We start from the raw sequence: 14,781 nt of genomic DNA on the forward strand, positions 1-14,781 counted from the left end.
CAGAGGCAAAGGACATGGTCAGCCCTTGCCCTAGTGTTACACTGCTCTGCAAGCCCTCAGTGCTCTGCTGCGCATGTCTTTTCACCCTACCCGTCTCCGGTTATTCCCACTGCTCCTGACACAAGCCCTCGAATGTGTACTTTGGGCCAGTACCCACCTCGTACAAATACCTTAACCTCTGTCCTTCAAGTTTCTGTCCTTTAGTTTCTCTATGAATTTTCCCTCTCCCAAGGACTCCAGATCATGCTGTCAATTCATCAGTGTCCGTGGTCCTTTGTTGAAACCACACAATTGAAGGTTGTGACAGTGCTAGGTTCCTGGGTATGACAGTCTGGTACTGTTTTGCTTGCTCTCCAGGATGAGTGACTGCTGTTTTACCACTTATTTCCACCATTTTGGACACATGGACTCAGTAAAATTCAGACCTCGTTGGGTTGGGGTGAGGGTGGCTTCTTGAATGCCCATGTGCCTCAGATGGGGTGATAACCCCTTCTCACCCACTGTGTGGCCTCAGCAGCCCCAGCATCAACATCTCCAGAACATGTGCCTCTCCATGCAAGAGCCTCTCTCTCTCTCTCTGGCTCCCTGCCCCAGCTAATAGACCTTTGGGTGGTTTTCAGGTGCAAGTGATCCCCTGGGTCTTGGCCGACAGCAACTTTGTCCGGAGCCCATCTCAGAGACTTGACCCCAGCAGGACAGTGTTTGTTGGTGCTCTGCATGGGATGCTCAATGCCGAGGCCCTGGCAGCCATTTTGAATGACCTATTTGGTGGAGTGGTGTATGCTGGGATTGACACAGATAAGCACAAATATCCCATTGGTAAGTGTCCCACTTCTGTGTAGGAAAGCTTGGTGGCCCCTGGGATATAAACCAAGATTGTGATACTTGCCCGTGGGACTGGAGAAGGAGGCCTGACCTAGGTCTGCAGATCAGCATATACCAATAGCATAGCATCTTTTTCTAGATGAGCCACCAACACTGACCCCTCTACCCACCCCTCTCCCCTCACCTCCTATGAAGGGGGATAAAAAAGTGATAGGAGACCAAATGAGACAGCAGTAACTTTGGTTGGAAGCTCAGAGTTCACAGCCAAACCAGTCTGGGACAGAAAACAGGTAATATTTCATTAAAGGCTGGGACTTGCCTAAATTTGCCTGATTTCTTTTATTAAGAGTTCTTAAAAAGTAGCCTTGGCTAAGGTCAGAGACCAGGTCAGACTAAAGGAAGATTCTGGGTCACTCAGACAACAGAGTATAGGCATGGCCTATGCTGTCCTACCTTAGGGGAGTCTGTGGGCCTAACCACTGGAGTTTCGGTCAGCCCCTCTGAGAAAGGAGATCAATTCCCCAGTCATGACAGAATAGTCTCAGTGGTGGGGTTTGGAGGTAGAGCAGAGCGTGAACTTTCTGATCAAGGCCTCGCTAACCCACCTTCCCAAATGTTGGGTCTGCCCACCCACGCTGCATGTGGTCAGGAAGGAGCACCATGTGCTCATCAGTGCCGCACCGCAGACTGAGAACAGGGATCGCAGAGGCGGCACTTGGCAGGATGAGGCTTCTTCCAGCTCCCCTGCCAGGTCTCTGGAGTGCCTCCAGGCCAGGAGGGCTTTGAAGGCTGGGCCACCTTCAGCGAGCTGTTCTGGCTGCATCTTAGTTCTCATGCTGAACCCTTTTAACCTTACCTGTGCATCTGCCTACACCAGAGGAGTCACTTCTCTCCCCCTTTCAGTCAGCAAATCCTTCCCCCATTCCTGAACGGTTTGTGCCATCATGGTCTATAACCGTGCCGTCTGATATGGCAGCCACCAGCTAAGTGTGGCTACTGAGTGCTTGAAATGCAGCTAGTGCCGTGTGTTGAAACAATAATACTTTTGATATTTTGGGTTAAATAAAATATATTATGAAAATTAATTCTACCATTTTCTTTTCACTTAAATGTGGCTACTAGGAAACAAAATTACACAAGTAGCTCACGTTATCTTTCTGGTGGACAGCACTGGTGTAGAAACAGAGTTTGCTGGGTGTTGGCAGGTAGCATTTGGGAGAATTTGGCTAGAAGGTAAGTTTGTTTTGTTGTTCTAGGGTCTGGTCGCGTGACTTTCAATAACCAACGTAGTTACCTGAAAGCAGTCAGTGCTGCTTTTGTGGAGATCAAAACCACCAAGTTCACCAAGAAGGTGAGTGGGCCTGGTCTTGGCAGGCTCAAGAGGAGGGGAGCCTCCTCAGCCTGTGAGGTGCCTTCCCTCACGGGGGTATTTGACCGGCACTGCTAGCAGCCCAACTTCCCATTCTCCAACCTGACCCACATCTTCTGAATGCTTGCCTGGTGCTGGGTGCTAGAGGGCTGGGGTACAGTGTGCTGAGAAGACCGGGCAGTAATGGATGTGGTTGTACAAATTGCGGAGGTGGCCAGCCTGGCTCTGCATGGTGTGTGCATCTGTCCTCTAGAATCTCTGTACTCTCTGCCCATAAGTTTCTCTAGGTCCCCTTTAAAACGGGAAACGTCCTTCATTCATATGTATTGCTCAGCAATGTGCTCTGCTCTTCTAGCCCATTTGACGACCTTGTGAGAAGAGCCGAGCCACTTCATTGTCCTATTTTGCTTTGTGCAGGTTCAGATTGACCCCTACCTAGAAGATTCTCTGTGTCATATCTGCAGTTCTCAGCCTGGTCCTTTCTTCTGTCGAGATCAGGTAAGTCCCCTGGGCACTTGAGATGTCTAGGAAGTCCCTGCCCTCAATTAAAAATTGTCATTCCATGTTTGTCACATAGAATGTTGGAGTTTTCGGGTACCTCATGGTTGTCTAAGAAAGCATAGAGAAGGCAGCAGTAATGTTTGCTGATGATCAGACCAGGGATACACTTTGATAGCTTGACCCAGATCTTGGGAAAGCTCATTGAGTTGTCTTGACACTTGGGCCTCCTCCTTGCCAGGGGTGTCAGTATGCAGCATGGCACTATTGCTGATAGGCATTTTTGAGGATGATAGGAACCTGGATGGGTGTGGTTAGCAGCACTTATGAGCACTGTTTCCTAACTCTGAGGCCTTCTGGATTGTTTTTTACCTGCCAAGGACCCCTTCGTTCCTCCTGAACCTCTAGACTCTTGATATTTGTACCTGGTTTGTACCCACAGCTGTCAGAAACAGGCAGAAAGCAGCGTGGCAGCTTGTTGTTGAATGTTTCTGTGGTGGAGCATGGATCTGGGTCTGTTTTGGCAGAGCTGCTCATATGTGAATCTATATACATGTCACCTGAGGATCTTGTTTAAATGCAGATTCTGATTCACTGGCTTTGGAATGGGGCCTGAGATTCTGTATTTCTGATAAGTTTGCAAGTGGTGCCAGTGGTGCTGGTCTAAACATACTTTGACCAGTGTTAGGGGAAGTTTGGGGCCTATTCAGTCACCAGCAGTCCATCCATGCTTAAGTTTTTTTGTAGTTGTGCTGTCTCTCAGGGTTAGAGTCTCTGGGTAGATAGTAGTTAAACTGAGGCTCCAAAATGAGGGTGTGGAGGCTGCTGGATAAAACCTGAGAACAAGTCTCTCTCTGATCAGCCTCTTCTAGCAGGCTTTCATGTGTCAGTGTCTTTCACAGATCCTCATTTTCAGATAAGTGCTCAGAGGTTAGTGGCTTACCTGAGGTTACACAGCTAGCAAGAGGTGGGACTGAGCCTGAGGTACATACCCAGTCACTTCTCCTCACTTACTGTGAAGAGGAAGTCATGTTGGCATCTGGAGTCACCGACTTTAAATGTTCTGCCATATTAGCAGCCATGTGATACAACTACTCTGTAGGAGGTGCGAAGGGCAGGGGACTAGAAGAGCAGCTGTGGTGGTAAGTGGATGAAGGAAGCTGGCACAGTCTGCACACAGTAGGAGACCAGCATGTTTGACTAAGTCAGGGCACCCACAGAAACACAGACAGTGGATTTGCCATGGCTGGTTAGGCCTCTGTGTTAGGGGTGAGAGCGTTCCCCGAGACCATCTCTTCTAAGCCCACAGTGGCCATCAGGAATGTCCCACTCCCTCTCAAGCAGATTAAGCAGCTCATGCAGCAGCCCCTCTGGCTTGTGCTGACACAGGCATGACTTCTCTCCCGTTTTCTACCCCCAACTCAGGTGTGCTTCAAGTACTTCTGCAGGAGCTGTTGGCACTGGCGGCACAGCATGGAAGGCCTGCGCCACCACAGCCCCCTGATGCGGAACCAGAAGAACCGAGATTCCAGCTAGAGGAGCTGGTCTTGCCCAGTGGCCTGTGGCGCCCAAGGCTGGCAGGTCAGGCAGCAGCCTGCACCACCCTGCCACTGGCGACCAGGGAGCTGGCTTCCCGAGGACAAGGGAAAATCGTAGTCACCTTTGCACTTGCTGAATCTGTCTTTGTTTCTGCACTAATTAATGCACAATGAGTTTTGTCGGGTTTTGTTTTCAGGGGGTGTGCCAGGGCAAAGATCCTCTGGCTCCCCTCCCAGCGACTCTGTAGTTTTCCCAGATTTTAGTTCCTCATTTTGCCGATGAAAAGCAAAAAAGAACTACGTGTCCAGAAGGTATTGACACGATGCCTACATCTAGGTTTATTTATTAAAAGCGCTTTTTTACATTCCTTGCAATACTGATGGTGATGATGCGCAGGTCTCATTGGTTTCATTCTTGCAGTTGCCATACAGTGCCTTTCCATTTATTTAACCCCCACCTGAACGGCATAAACTGAGTGTTCAGCTGGTGTTTTTTACTGTAAACAACAAGGAGACTTTGCTCTTCATTTAAACCAAAATCATATTTCATATTTTACGCTCGAGGGTTTTTACCGGTTCCTTTTTACACTCCTTAAAACAGTTTTTAAGTCGTTTGGAACAAGAGATTTTTTTTCTTTCCTGGCAGCTTTTAACATTATAGCAAATTTGTGTCTGGGGGACTGCTGGTCACTGTTTCTCACAGTTGCGAATCAAGGCATTTGCAACCAAGAAAAAAAATTTTTTTTGGATTTGAAACTGGACCGGATAAACGGCGTTTGAGCGGCTGCTGTATATAGTTTTAAATGGTTTATTGCACCTTCTTAAGTTGCACTTATGTGGGGGGGAGGGTTGATAGAAGTTTTTAATCACAAAGTCACAGGACTTTTTTCTTTTGTAACTGAGCTAATAAAAGGGCTGCTTTTCGGTGGGGGCAGATGAAGGCTCACAGGAGCCCTTTCTCTTAGAGGGGACAAGTACCCTTCCCTTATTTCTTTCATTTGAGAAATGTATGAAGCAACAGTTGCAGTCGACTGAAATGCTACTGGAATTTGAAAACTTGACTTTTTCTTTCTTTCTTTCTTTCTTTTTTTTTTTAAAAAAAAAACCTACTTGCCCCTCTTTGGGAAGCTGTGTGCCAAAGAACCAGTGTCATAACCCCCCCCCCCTCCCTCCTGCTGAGCTGACGTTGCATTGTTGCATATCCCAGCTACTCTGTGGGTTTTGTGAAGCTGTGTGTGAAGTCTCTACCTCATTGTAGTATATGCAGGCAAGACTGCACTCTCCTACAGATGTGTGGAGTAAGCTGTGGTGTAGTTTTTTTGGCACATAATAAACACGTTGCAGCAGAATTCTGATTTTGTCTCTGTGTCGGAGGTGTGGGAGCAAGGGGGCCCTGGAGGTAGTAAGACTGCAGAGGAAAAACATGTTTCCTTGGATTTTCTGTGGTGGGATTCCAGCCCAGGTTGATGGTGGGGCCACGTGGGAGACCTGCCCCTGTAAGTATTTCTTGGTCACTTCTGTGGTCAAATGCACCTTCAAGATGTCTCTCTGGCGGATGGGTACCACTAGTCCAAGTGTGGAAACCTTTGCACCTAAGCTTCTGGGGCTCCTCCTCTCATAGCCGCAGACCCAGCTTGGAGAACTGGAGGCGCGGCTGCTCCCGTAAGCCTCAGGCCGGGTTCTTCGGAGGCTTCCCATGCTCTATGCTGCGCCGGGTGCTTTTTGAGAGACAGTAGTTTACTTCACTGTTCTTCAGAGCCCTATTATCTGGACTCTTTCTCCCGGACTCCCACGATTTGTGAGAGGGTCTGCTGATGATTTTTCCAGGTGGGCTGTGCCTGGGCCCAGCTGCCGCCCTGATCCTCTGGAAGATTCCATCTTAGCCTGAGCTGGAGGGAACCTTGTGTACTGAAGCATCCCTTCTGTGAGAGGGCCGGGAACCCACTCCTGTCGGGGATGAAGGAGGGGCCGCCGCCTCCACTTGAGGCCTGCCCGGCAGCAGCTCCGTTTGGAGTTTGCTGGTGAAGTGAGCTCCGTGGCTCTCCCAGGAGAGTGGGCCCTTCCTATTGGTCTCCCCTTAGTCCGTTTCCACGGAGGGGCAGCTCTTCTCCCCGCCGTCCCTCTCTTGTCCAGGGGCTGCTTTCAGGGCGAGGGCTTCCAGTCCTTCAGCCTTTCATTCCCAGTCAGTTCAGAGTCTGTCACTGGACTGGCCAGGGTGACAGGCGAGTTGAGGGATGAGGCACGGCCTCGTGCCCCTTCACTCCTCCAGCCTGACCAGCCAGCCAGCCCACCCTTAAGTCGGGTGGGAGCCTAGAGCTCGGCCTCGGCGGGGTTGGGAAGCGCAGAGGTGGAGGCATGGGACAGGGAACTGCTAGGCTAATGAGGCCACCGGGGTGCCTGTGCCGGTGGCTTCAGGAGGGCCTGACTGAGGGATGGGGTGGCAGGAGGAGCCTGAAGACCGCGGCTGGCGCGCGTGCCCTCAGCCGTTGGGAGCAGCAGGTGGAGGAGGCGCTGCGCTTCAGGTCTGAGGTTCCAGGAGCGGGGACAGCTCCGCTAGGATGGCCCTTCCTCCCGGGCTGAGGACGCTGACACATCGCTGGTAAGTGCTGAGAGATGCGAGCGCGGTACTGTTTTCTGTCAGTTGAAGGGAAAGCCCTCCGACAAGGTGACGTTGGAGGAAAGCCACGGGAGGAACGAGAGAAGCCTCCCTGTGGTGCCCTTGTCTCCGATGGGCTGGACGGAGGCGGTCCTGGGGGACGCCATCCCCTACTGCCTCACCTTCCCAAGCTCCCTCTCCCTGGCACGTGGGGAAAGGACGCGCCTCCCCTAGTTTAGGCCGCATCGAACGGGCGGTCCCGCCACGGAGCAGAGCGTCAAGAGGCAAGGCCCGAGGTGGGGCGGCCCGCGGCGCACGAGCCCCGCCCGCCTGCAGTCCCGCCCCGGCCCGCCAGGGGGCGGCGTGGTGCGCTCGCGTCGGCTCGGGGCGCGCCGGGCGGGGAGGAAGCGGCCCTCTGGCCCGCGCTTTATAGGCCTCTCTTGTGCTTCCTGTTTCCTCTTTCACCAGTGACCCGCCGACATGGTAGGTGTTTTGGCCCCGGGCCGCCGTCCCCTACAATCGTCCTCCATCCGTCGCCTTCTGCGCGCCCGCGCCCGCAGGGAGAGGCTCCGGGCCGGGGGCCGCGGCGCCCCGTCAGGCCGGAGCCTCCGCGGGCCGCTGGCCTCAGCGCTGACCCCGCGCTCCGGCGCCGTCCGGCCGGCCCCCCTCTCCTCCTGGGGGCCCCGCCGCGAAGCGCGCTCCTCCGGGAGCCCCGTCCCGGCTCGCGGGTGACCCTGTCCGCCCCGCCCGCAGGGCCGCGTCCGCACCAAGACCGTGAAGAAGGCGGCCCGGGTCATCATCGAGAAGTACTACACGCGCCTGGGCAACGACTTCCACACCAACAAGCGCGTGTGCGAGGAGATCGCCATCATCCCCAGCAAGAAGCTCCGCAACAAGATCGCGGGGTGAGTCGGGGCGCCCGCCGGCCGCGGACGCGGGAGGGGACCGTGCGCCGGCGGTGGGGGGGCGGTCGGGGCAGAGGGGCGCTCACCGCGCGGCCGGCGTCCCCGCAGCTATGTCACCCACCTGATGAAGCGCATCCAGCGCGGCCCCGTGAGAGGCATCTCTATCAAGCTGCAGGAGGAGGAGCGCGAGCGGAGGGACAACTACGTGCCTGAGGTAAACCCGGGTGCTGGCGCGTCCAAGAGCCGTCGGCCGGCCTGAGGCGGCCCTGAGCCCGCGCGCCCCGTCACCTGCCGTGGGCGCCCTAGTGTGTCTGTGTGTCTGTCCGTCCGTCCGTCCGCCTTGTCGGGGCCGTCGGGTTTGCACCTGAGCGCCGCAGCCATGTTGGTGTGACGGCTGCAGTCGGGGCCCCTGTTCCACCATCGCCCGAGCGTGGCGTCCTGAGGGACGAACCTGGCCCGGACGTTTTTGAAGCCTCGTGGATGCTGCTCCACAGCTGTCCTGGGGCCGGCGGCCCTGCCCCGTCCCCCGCCCTCCCCCTCCCGTCGGTCCGCTCGTGGAGGAATCCCGGCGGGAAGGCTGGAGGTGCGAGCGCTCGCTGACGGAGATTTGGGGCCTGCCTGCTCCCTCTAGGTGTCAGCGCTGGATCAGGAGATCATTGAAGTGGATCCTGACACTAAGGAGATGCTGAAACTCTTGGTAAGTGCTGGCTGAACTCCCGAAGTCGGGCTTCCCTGGCAGGAACGCGCAGGTGCTGTGCTCGTCTGTAATGCTGAACCTGCGGAGTATCCCGGGCGTTCGTCAGCGTTGTTCGCCATCGGGTGCATCCTCTTACCTGCAGTTCACATGGGAGGGAACGGTACCCCACGGGCAGCAGGTGGCGGGCGGAGGCTCCATCTCCGCTCTCCGCGCTGGGGCGCCTCCAGAATGTTGAGCTGGCGTTGGAGCTGAGGTTGCTCCGGGAGAAGCCAGTCCCCAGCTCCAGCAGCTGCTCTCCCGGGACTCGGGGACACCCCTCTCGGTTTTCTGGTTGGCTCCGTGCTGTGTCCTCTGGATTCCAGCCCTGGTCCTCCCTCCATGCCGCGTGCTCTCCTTCGGGCCCTCCTTCCTTCTGTGTCCGTGTGTGCGCCACGCGGATGAGCCGTGCTCTCAGTTCCAGAAACTGCCCGGTACTAAGAGGGGTCAGCTGCGTTCAGTACACTTAGATGATGCGTCTCTGCTGTGGCTTGTCTTCCTACTTTTACGTAGTTTGGTGAAGGTAGCGTGGGCTTCAAAGTCCAGTAGGCAGTTGGTGATTTAGAGCAACTTCGTTTTGCCTTTATGATCATGAAACGTTTAAGACATTCAAAAGATAATGAACAGAATGGACTCCTGTGTACTCACTCCCCAGCTTCAGAAAAACATGACCAGTACAGTTAAAGGCTGCTACAGATCATTTTCTCCTGAAATAACCGCTATCCTGATGCCACTTTGATAGCTTCAACTATAAAGTTGATGTTGAGGATAAAATGGGATGTTGAATTCCAGGTATGTGGTGGGCCCTTGGGCTCTTGGCCCACTCACGTAGACTGAGCTGGCTTAAAGGCAGGCCCTGATCCTGTCCTCCCACCGGTCTGCCTGGGCCCTTCACAAATGTCGATTGCGTTAGTGATGCCTCCTACCTGAGGCTGGTCCTGGAGAGGAAAGGAGGTGGCACTGTATGTGCCCTAGAGCAGTGATTCTCAAGGGACAGATTGTGCCCCCAAGGGACATTTCAGTAATTCTGGACACATTTTTGGTTGTTGGAGCTGGGGAATACTAGCAGACATTAGTGGATAGGGGCCAGGGATGCTGCTAAGCATCCTACAGTGTGTAGGACAAGTCCCTAACGGTTGACTGTTGGAATGCAGGGTCCTTCAGATCTCCAGTAGAGCCCCGCTTTGAGTTGATTGCTCTGGGGCAGGGAGGAGAAGGCCCTCTGTTGGGTTTCTGCGGGGTTCAGCCAGGCTGGTGGGAGCTGACAGGCACAGGCACAGCCGGGTGGTAGTGCTGGGGCTCTGGCCACAGCTTTCACTGGTACACCCTTACTGAACCTGTTCTGTTGTCGTTCCAGGACTTCGGCAGTCTCTCCAACCTGCAGGTCACTCAGCCCACAGTTGGGATGAATTTCAAAACACCACGTGGAGCCGTTTGAATCTTTCTGCTATGCTGTAATATTTTCAATAAACCTCGGAAAACAACCTTGCCTGTGTCCGCTGTGGGGTTGCGTGCTGGTGAGCTAGGAGCAGGAGTACTTTCTCAAGAGAGGAATCCGGAACAAGTGTGGTCTGCAGTGGAGCCCTGTCAGTGGCTTCTGGGCAGTGCCCACACAGATCGTGAATGTATTCACAGGACCAGTTGTGTGTGTCTGGTGTTGAGCCAGCAGCTGGAGCATAGGAGATTCGACAGGTGTGAATGGATGTGTGGGGAAGATAGTGAAACGATGGGATGTGTCACTTGGTTTAAAGGGAAGCAGGGCTGGCTAGCTGGATCCTGAGTAGATGGCTCTGAGGCTGTGGGTCCATCTGTGCGTTGGGGAGCATGCTTGACTCGGCTGGCACCTGTTGTTGAGTAGGAGGAGGAGCTGGTGTGATGTGTGTTACACGCACTAGGCTTTTTTCATACTGGGATTGAGCTGGGCACGTTTGTACACATGCATATGTCAATATCTGCAAGGAAGTAGAATCCAGGTCAGTCTGGCTCTGCTGATCTTTGCACACCTGCTTCTGTCAGGCAGATATGTATGGCAAACATGCTAAATGTTTTGTGCCAGTTTTGATATAATTTCAAACTTGGAGAAAAGTTACAAGAATAGTACAAGGAACTTGTGAATATTCTCCCCAGATCTACCAGTTATTCCTGTTTTGCCCCAGCTGCTTTATATTCTCTGTGTGTGTACATCTATACGCACACATTTTTCTGATTCATTGAGGTTAGGTTAGAGACATAGCTTTTTGCCCCAAGTATTTCAGGGTCTCTTTCCTAAAAACAAGGACATTCTTTTACGTAAGCACAGCAATGATCAAAATCAGGACATTAAACATTGATACAACACTATTACCCATAGTCCATAATCACATTTTGCCAGTTTTCCCTGTAATGTCTTCTATAGTTAATTCTTTTTTCCTGGTCCACTATCCAACCCAAAATCACTGACTTCATCTAGTTTTCATGTCCCTTTAGCCTCTATCCTATGTCTTTCATGACTGACATTTTTTAAAAGTATTGACTGATTTAGTAGAATGTCCTTCAACTTGGGTTTGATGTTTCCTCACAAATTTAATGTTGCTTTCTCTGTAGGAAGACCACAGAAATGATACTTGTTCTTGGTGCATGATATTGAGAGGCACAATCAGTGTGTCACAATTTTACTGTTTACTCAGCCCAGGGATTAAGGTGCATCTGTCAACTTTCTCCATGGTAAAGTTCCTCTTTCCCCCTGTGTAATTAAGGTGTGAGGAGATACTTTGAGGCTAAATATCCTGTTCTTTCTTAACTTGCACTCACTGCTTTAGTGTCCATTGATGATATTTTAACTCCATTATTCCCTTTATGTTTATTAGTAGTGTACTGTAAGGAAGCGCTTTCATAATGTTTTTTATTCACAACAAACGTTGCCATTTTTCGGTGCGGGGTCGAGCATTCTGAGCAAATAACACTTGCCTTCTAAATACGGTTCTGTATAAAGCCCCTGCCCTCTCCCTCTTAGGTTTTGTTTTTGTTCTTTTTTTTTTAAAGATTGGCACCTGGGCTAACAACTGTTGCCAATCTTTTTTTTTTTTCTGCTTTATCTCCCCAACCCCCCACCCCGTACACAGTTATATCTTAGTTGCAGGGCCTTCTAGTTGTGGGATGTGGGACGCGCCTCAACGTGGCTGGACGAGCAGTGCCATGTCCACGCCCAGGATCCGAACCCTGGGCCGCCTCAGCGGAGCGCGCAAACTTAACTACTCAGCCACGGAGCCGGCTCCCCCTTAGGTTTTTTGTGTTGATGAGGAAAGGGCTGAGCTTCCTGTATGGGGGAGAAATTAGAGCTGGGTTAAGAGAATTACCAATAAAATGTGCAAACCAGTCGCAAGGCTGTTTGCTGTGATGTTTGCCACACTCTCCCACTAGGAGGCAGTGTCACTGCTCTTTTAAGTCTGCCCGCCTCATCCACCTCTAAGGCTGCGAGCACTAGATCACTTAGATATAGGGGGGACGATGGGGGAGGAGGAGGGATAAGGCATTGGGCAGTGTGAAGAAGCAGTTTTCTGCTCCGAGTGTTGGGGAACCTCCCTAGGCCTTAGTTCTTGCCTCTGTAAAATAGGACCAGTGCTCATTAGAACTTCACGTGGGACCTGTTAAAAGCAGATGGCCAGCCCCGCCCCCAGGGGCTGTGGTTTGTGCTTCCGGAGATGGGCAGGGCAGGTGCACGTGTCTCCCAGCGCTCTCCAGACGCTGCGACACTCAGCCAGGCTGGCCCTCGGTACTGGCTCTCCCAGACTGGTCAGAGGATGAGAGTGGACAGTCTTCTGCCTTCTGTCTCACAGAAACTGCTCCTTAAAGGTTTGAAGGTGCCCCAGGTAATTTTTGGAGATAGTTTTTTTCTGTTTTTCTATATCGTCCCTGGTTATATTAAAGGATAATTTTCAACAAAGAAAGTGAAATGACTCATAAAGATAAATATAGGGGCTGGCCCAGTGGCCGAGTGGTTAAGTTCGCGCTCTCTGCTGCAGGCGGCCCAGTGTTTCGTCAGTTCGAATCCCGGGCGCGGACATGGCACTCCTCATCAAACCATGCTGAGGCGGCGTCCCACACGCCACAACTAGAAGGACCCACAACAAATAATATACAACTATGTACCGGGGGGCTTTGGGGAGAAAAAGGAAAAGAAATAAAATCTTTAAAAAAAAAAGATAAATATAAAATGAAAACATGTTAAGCGTTTTTTAAAATTCAGGGGACTGAGAAGATTTTACAATCAGTTCAAGGGAGAAGTCAAATAAGGGCGAATTTGGAGTAAAAGAATGTTAATGAATTCATAAACGGACATAAAACTGACTTCTTCCACAGTCGGGAGGGAAGTAACTGAACCTCTGCCAACAGAACTGATTTATTTGCATTTGTCTGTGGACAAGAATTATTTGCATCCTATCAGGTACCTACAACCTACAGAGTTGTAAACTAGCTCCCAGGCGAGCACAGGTGCAGAGCCTCTCCGAGCCGGATCAGAACCCAGCAGGTTGTTGCTCTTAAGGACTCAGAGCTTTTCTTTGAAGCACCCATTTTCCCTTCTACCTGTAAATTCATCTTCATTCTTTGTAGTGCCTATGTCATCAAGATTTTCAATTTATTACTATATGATTATACATAGTTTTCTCTTGTAATTAGGAAAAATCCCTGTTATTACGTATCATTTTAAATGTGTTCTTTCTAAATTAAACTTGTAAGATGTTTGACTATTTTATTGATAGTTTCAAAAAACCAGCACTTGGGAGTTTTATCCTTCTTTGTACTTTACTTGAGGTTGCCACTTTTCCTCATTAGCTATTGGAAAAAACAAACCACCTCATTCAATCGTGAGGAATGTGAATCAACAGACGGTATGTGGCACTGTCATCCCTTTGCACTACAGATTGCAGTTACATTTATAGCTCAGTAGTGTTTCTAGGGCCATACCTATCACAGTAATGTGACATTTTATTTTTTAAAAATTATTAGTGCATACTCATGTTAAAGAGAGAAAACTGGGCTTTGAATGTTGTGCCTTTAAAGTATGAGTAGCTCATTCCTGTTTAGCTAAGTGGTTTGGTTGGTTTTTTTGGTGTTTTTTTTTTTTTTTTTTTTGAGGAAGATTAGCTAATATCTGCCACCAATCCTCCTCTTTTTGCTGAGGAAGACTGGCCCTGAGCTAACATCCATGCCCATGTTCCTCTACTACTTTATATGTGGGATGCCTGCGACAGCATGGCTTGTCAAGCAGTGCATGGGTCTGCACCCAGGATCCGAACCAGTGAACCTCCGGCCACCAAAACAGAATGTGCAAACTTAACTGCTGCACCAGCAGGCCAGCCCCAGTGGTTTGGGTTTTTTGTTGTTGAATTGTAGGAGTTTTTCTGTATATTCTGGATATTAATCCTTTATTGGATATATGATTTGAAAATATTTTCTTCCATTCTGTGAGTTGCCTCTTCTCTCTGTTGATAGTGTTCTTTGATGCACAAAAGTTATAAATTTTGACAAAGCCCAATTTGTTATTTTTCTTTGTTGCCTCTGCTTTTGGTGTCACACCTGAGAATCCTTTGCCAAATCGAAGGTCATGAAGAATTACCCCTGTGTTTTCTTTCAAGAATTTTATGGTTTTAGCTCTTACATGTTCAAGTCTTTGATCCATTTAGTGTTGATATTGTATATGGTATGAAGTAGGGAGTCCAACTTGATTCTTTTGCATGTGGAAGTCAAGTTGTCCCAGCATCATCTATTAAAGAGACTATTCTTTCCCTATTGAATCGACTTAGCACTCATGTCAAAAATCAGTAGCCATAGGGGCCAGCCCGGTAGCATAGTTGTTAAGTTCATGCACTCTGCTTTGGTGGCTCGGGGTTCACAGGTTCGGATCCTGGGAGTGGACCTAGCACCGCTCATCAAGCCATGCTCTGTGGCAGCATCCCACATAAAAAGAAAAAAGAGGAAGACTGGCAACAAATGTTAGCTCAGGGCCAATCTTCCTCAAAAAAAAAAAAAAATCAGTAGCCATAAATGTATAATAGCCATAAACTCTATTCTCAAACAGAATTGAGAATAGAACTCCCAGTTCTACTCCATTGGTCTGTGAGTCTATACTTACACCAGTATCTCAGTGTTTTGATTACCGTAGCTTTGTAGTAAGCTTTGAAGTGTGAGTCCTCCAACTTTGTTCTTTTTCAAAATCTTTTTGGCTGTTTGGGCTGTATAAATTTGCTAGGGCTGCCATAACAAGATCGCACAGACTGGGTGACTTAAACAGAAATTTATTTTTTATGGTTCTGGAGGCTTGAAGTCCAAGATCAAGG

General features: G+C 50.5%; 2 protein-coding genes across 29 annotated transcripts in view; both read left to right on the top strand.

Moving 5' to 3' along the window:
* The window catches only part of CPEB1 (cytoplasmic polyadenylation element binding protein 1), a 94,339-nt gene extending 88,760 nt beyond the window's left edge, over positions 1 to 5,579 (top strand). For all 28 annotated transcript variants that reach the window (XM_070570394.1, XM_070570381.1, XM_070570406.1 and 25 more), the window contains 4 exons: positions 621 to 819; positions 2,082 to 2,176; positions 2,612 to 2,692; positions 4,118 to 5,579. In XM_070570394.1, coding sequence (XP_070426495.1) covers positions 621 to 819; positions 2,082 to 2,176; positions 2,612 to 2,692; positions 4,118 to 4,228 — 486 coding nt within the window. In that variant the 3' untranslated portion in view covers positions 4,229 to 5,579. The remainder of the gene's footprint in view (positions 1 to 620; positions 820 to 2,081; positions 2,177 to 2,611; positions 2,693 to 4,117) is intronic.
* Positions 5,580 to 7,034: 1,455 nt separating this feature from the next.
* Positions 7,035 to 9,948, top strand: RPS17 (ribosomal protein S17). The gene is made up of 5 exons (XM_070570543.1): positions 7,035 to 7,309; positions 7,580 to 7,731; positions 7,840 to 7,945; positions 8,363 to 8,428; positions 9,822 to 9,948. The coding sequence occupies exons 1-5, from the start codon at positions 7,307 to 7,309 to the stop codon at positions 9,900 to 9,902; spliced, it is 408 nt and encodes a 135-aa protein (XP_070426644.1). The 5' UTR covers positions 7,035 to 7,306; the 3' UTR covers positions 9,903 to 9,948.
* The last annotated feature ends 4,833 nt before the right edge of the window (positions 9,949 to 14,781 follow it).

The sequence above is a fragment of the Equus przewalskii genome, chromosome 1 (assembly GCF_037783145.1).
Source record: "Equus przewalskii isolate Varuska chromosome 1, EquPr2, whole genome shotgun sequence".
In the NCBI taxonomy this organism is placed as follows: domain Eukaryota; kingdom Metazoa; phylum Chordata; class Mammalia; order Perissodactyla; family Equidae; genus Equus; species Equus przewalskii.

Coding starts and splice junctions, on each gene's coding strand:
- RPS17 (XM_070570543.1), top strand. Junction 7,946..8,362: donor GGGACAACTACGTGCCTGAG/GTAAACCCGGGT, acceptor TGCTCCCTCTAG/GTGTCAGCGCTGGATCAGGA. Junction 8,429..9,821: donor AGGAGATGCTGAAACTCTTG/GTAAGTGCTGGC, acceptor TTGTCGTTCCAG/GACTTCGGCAGTCTCTCCAA.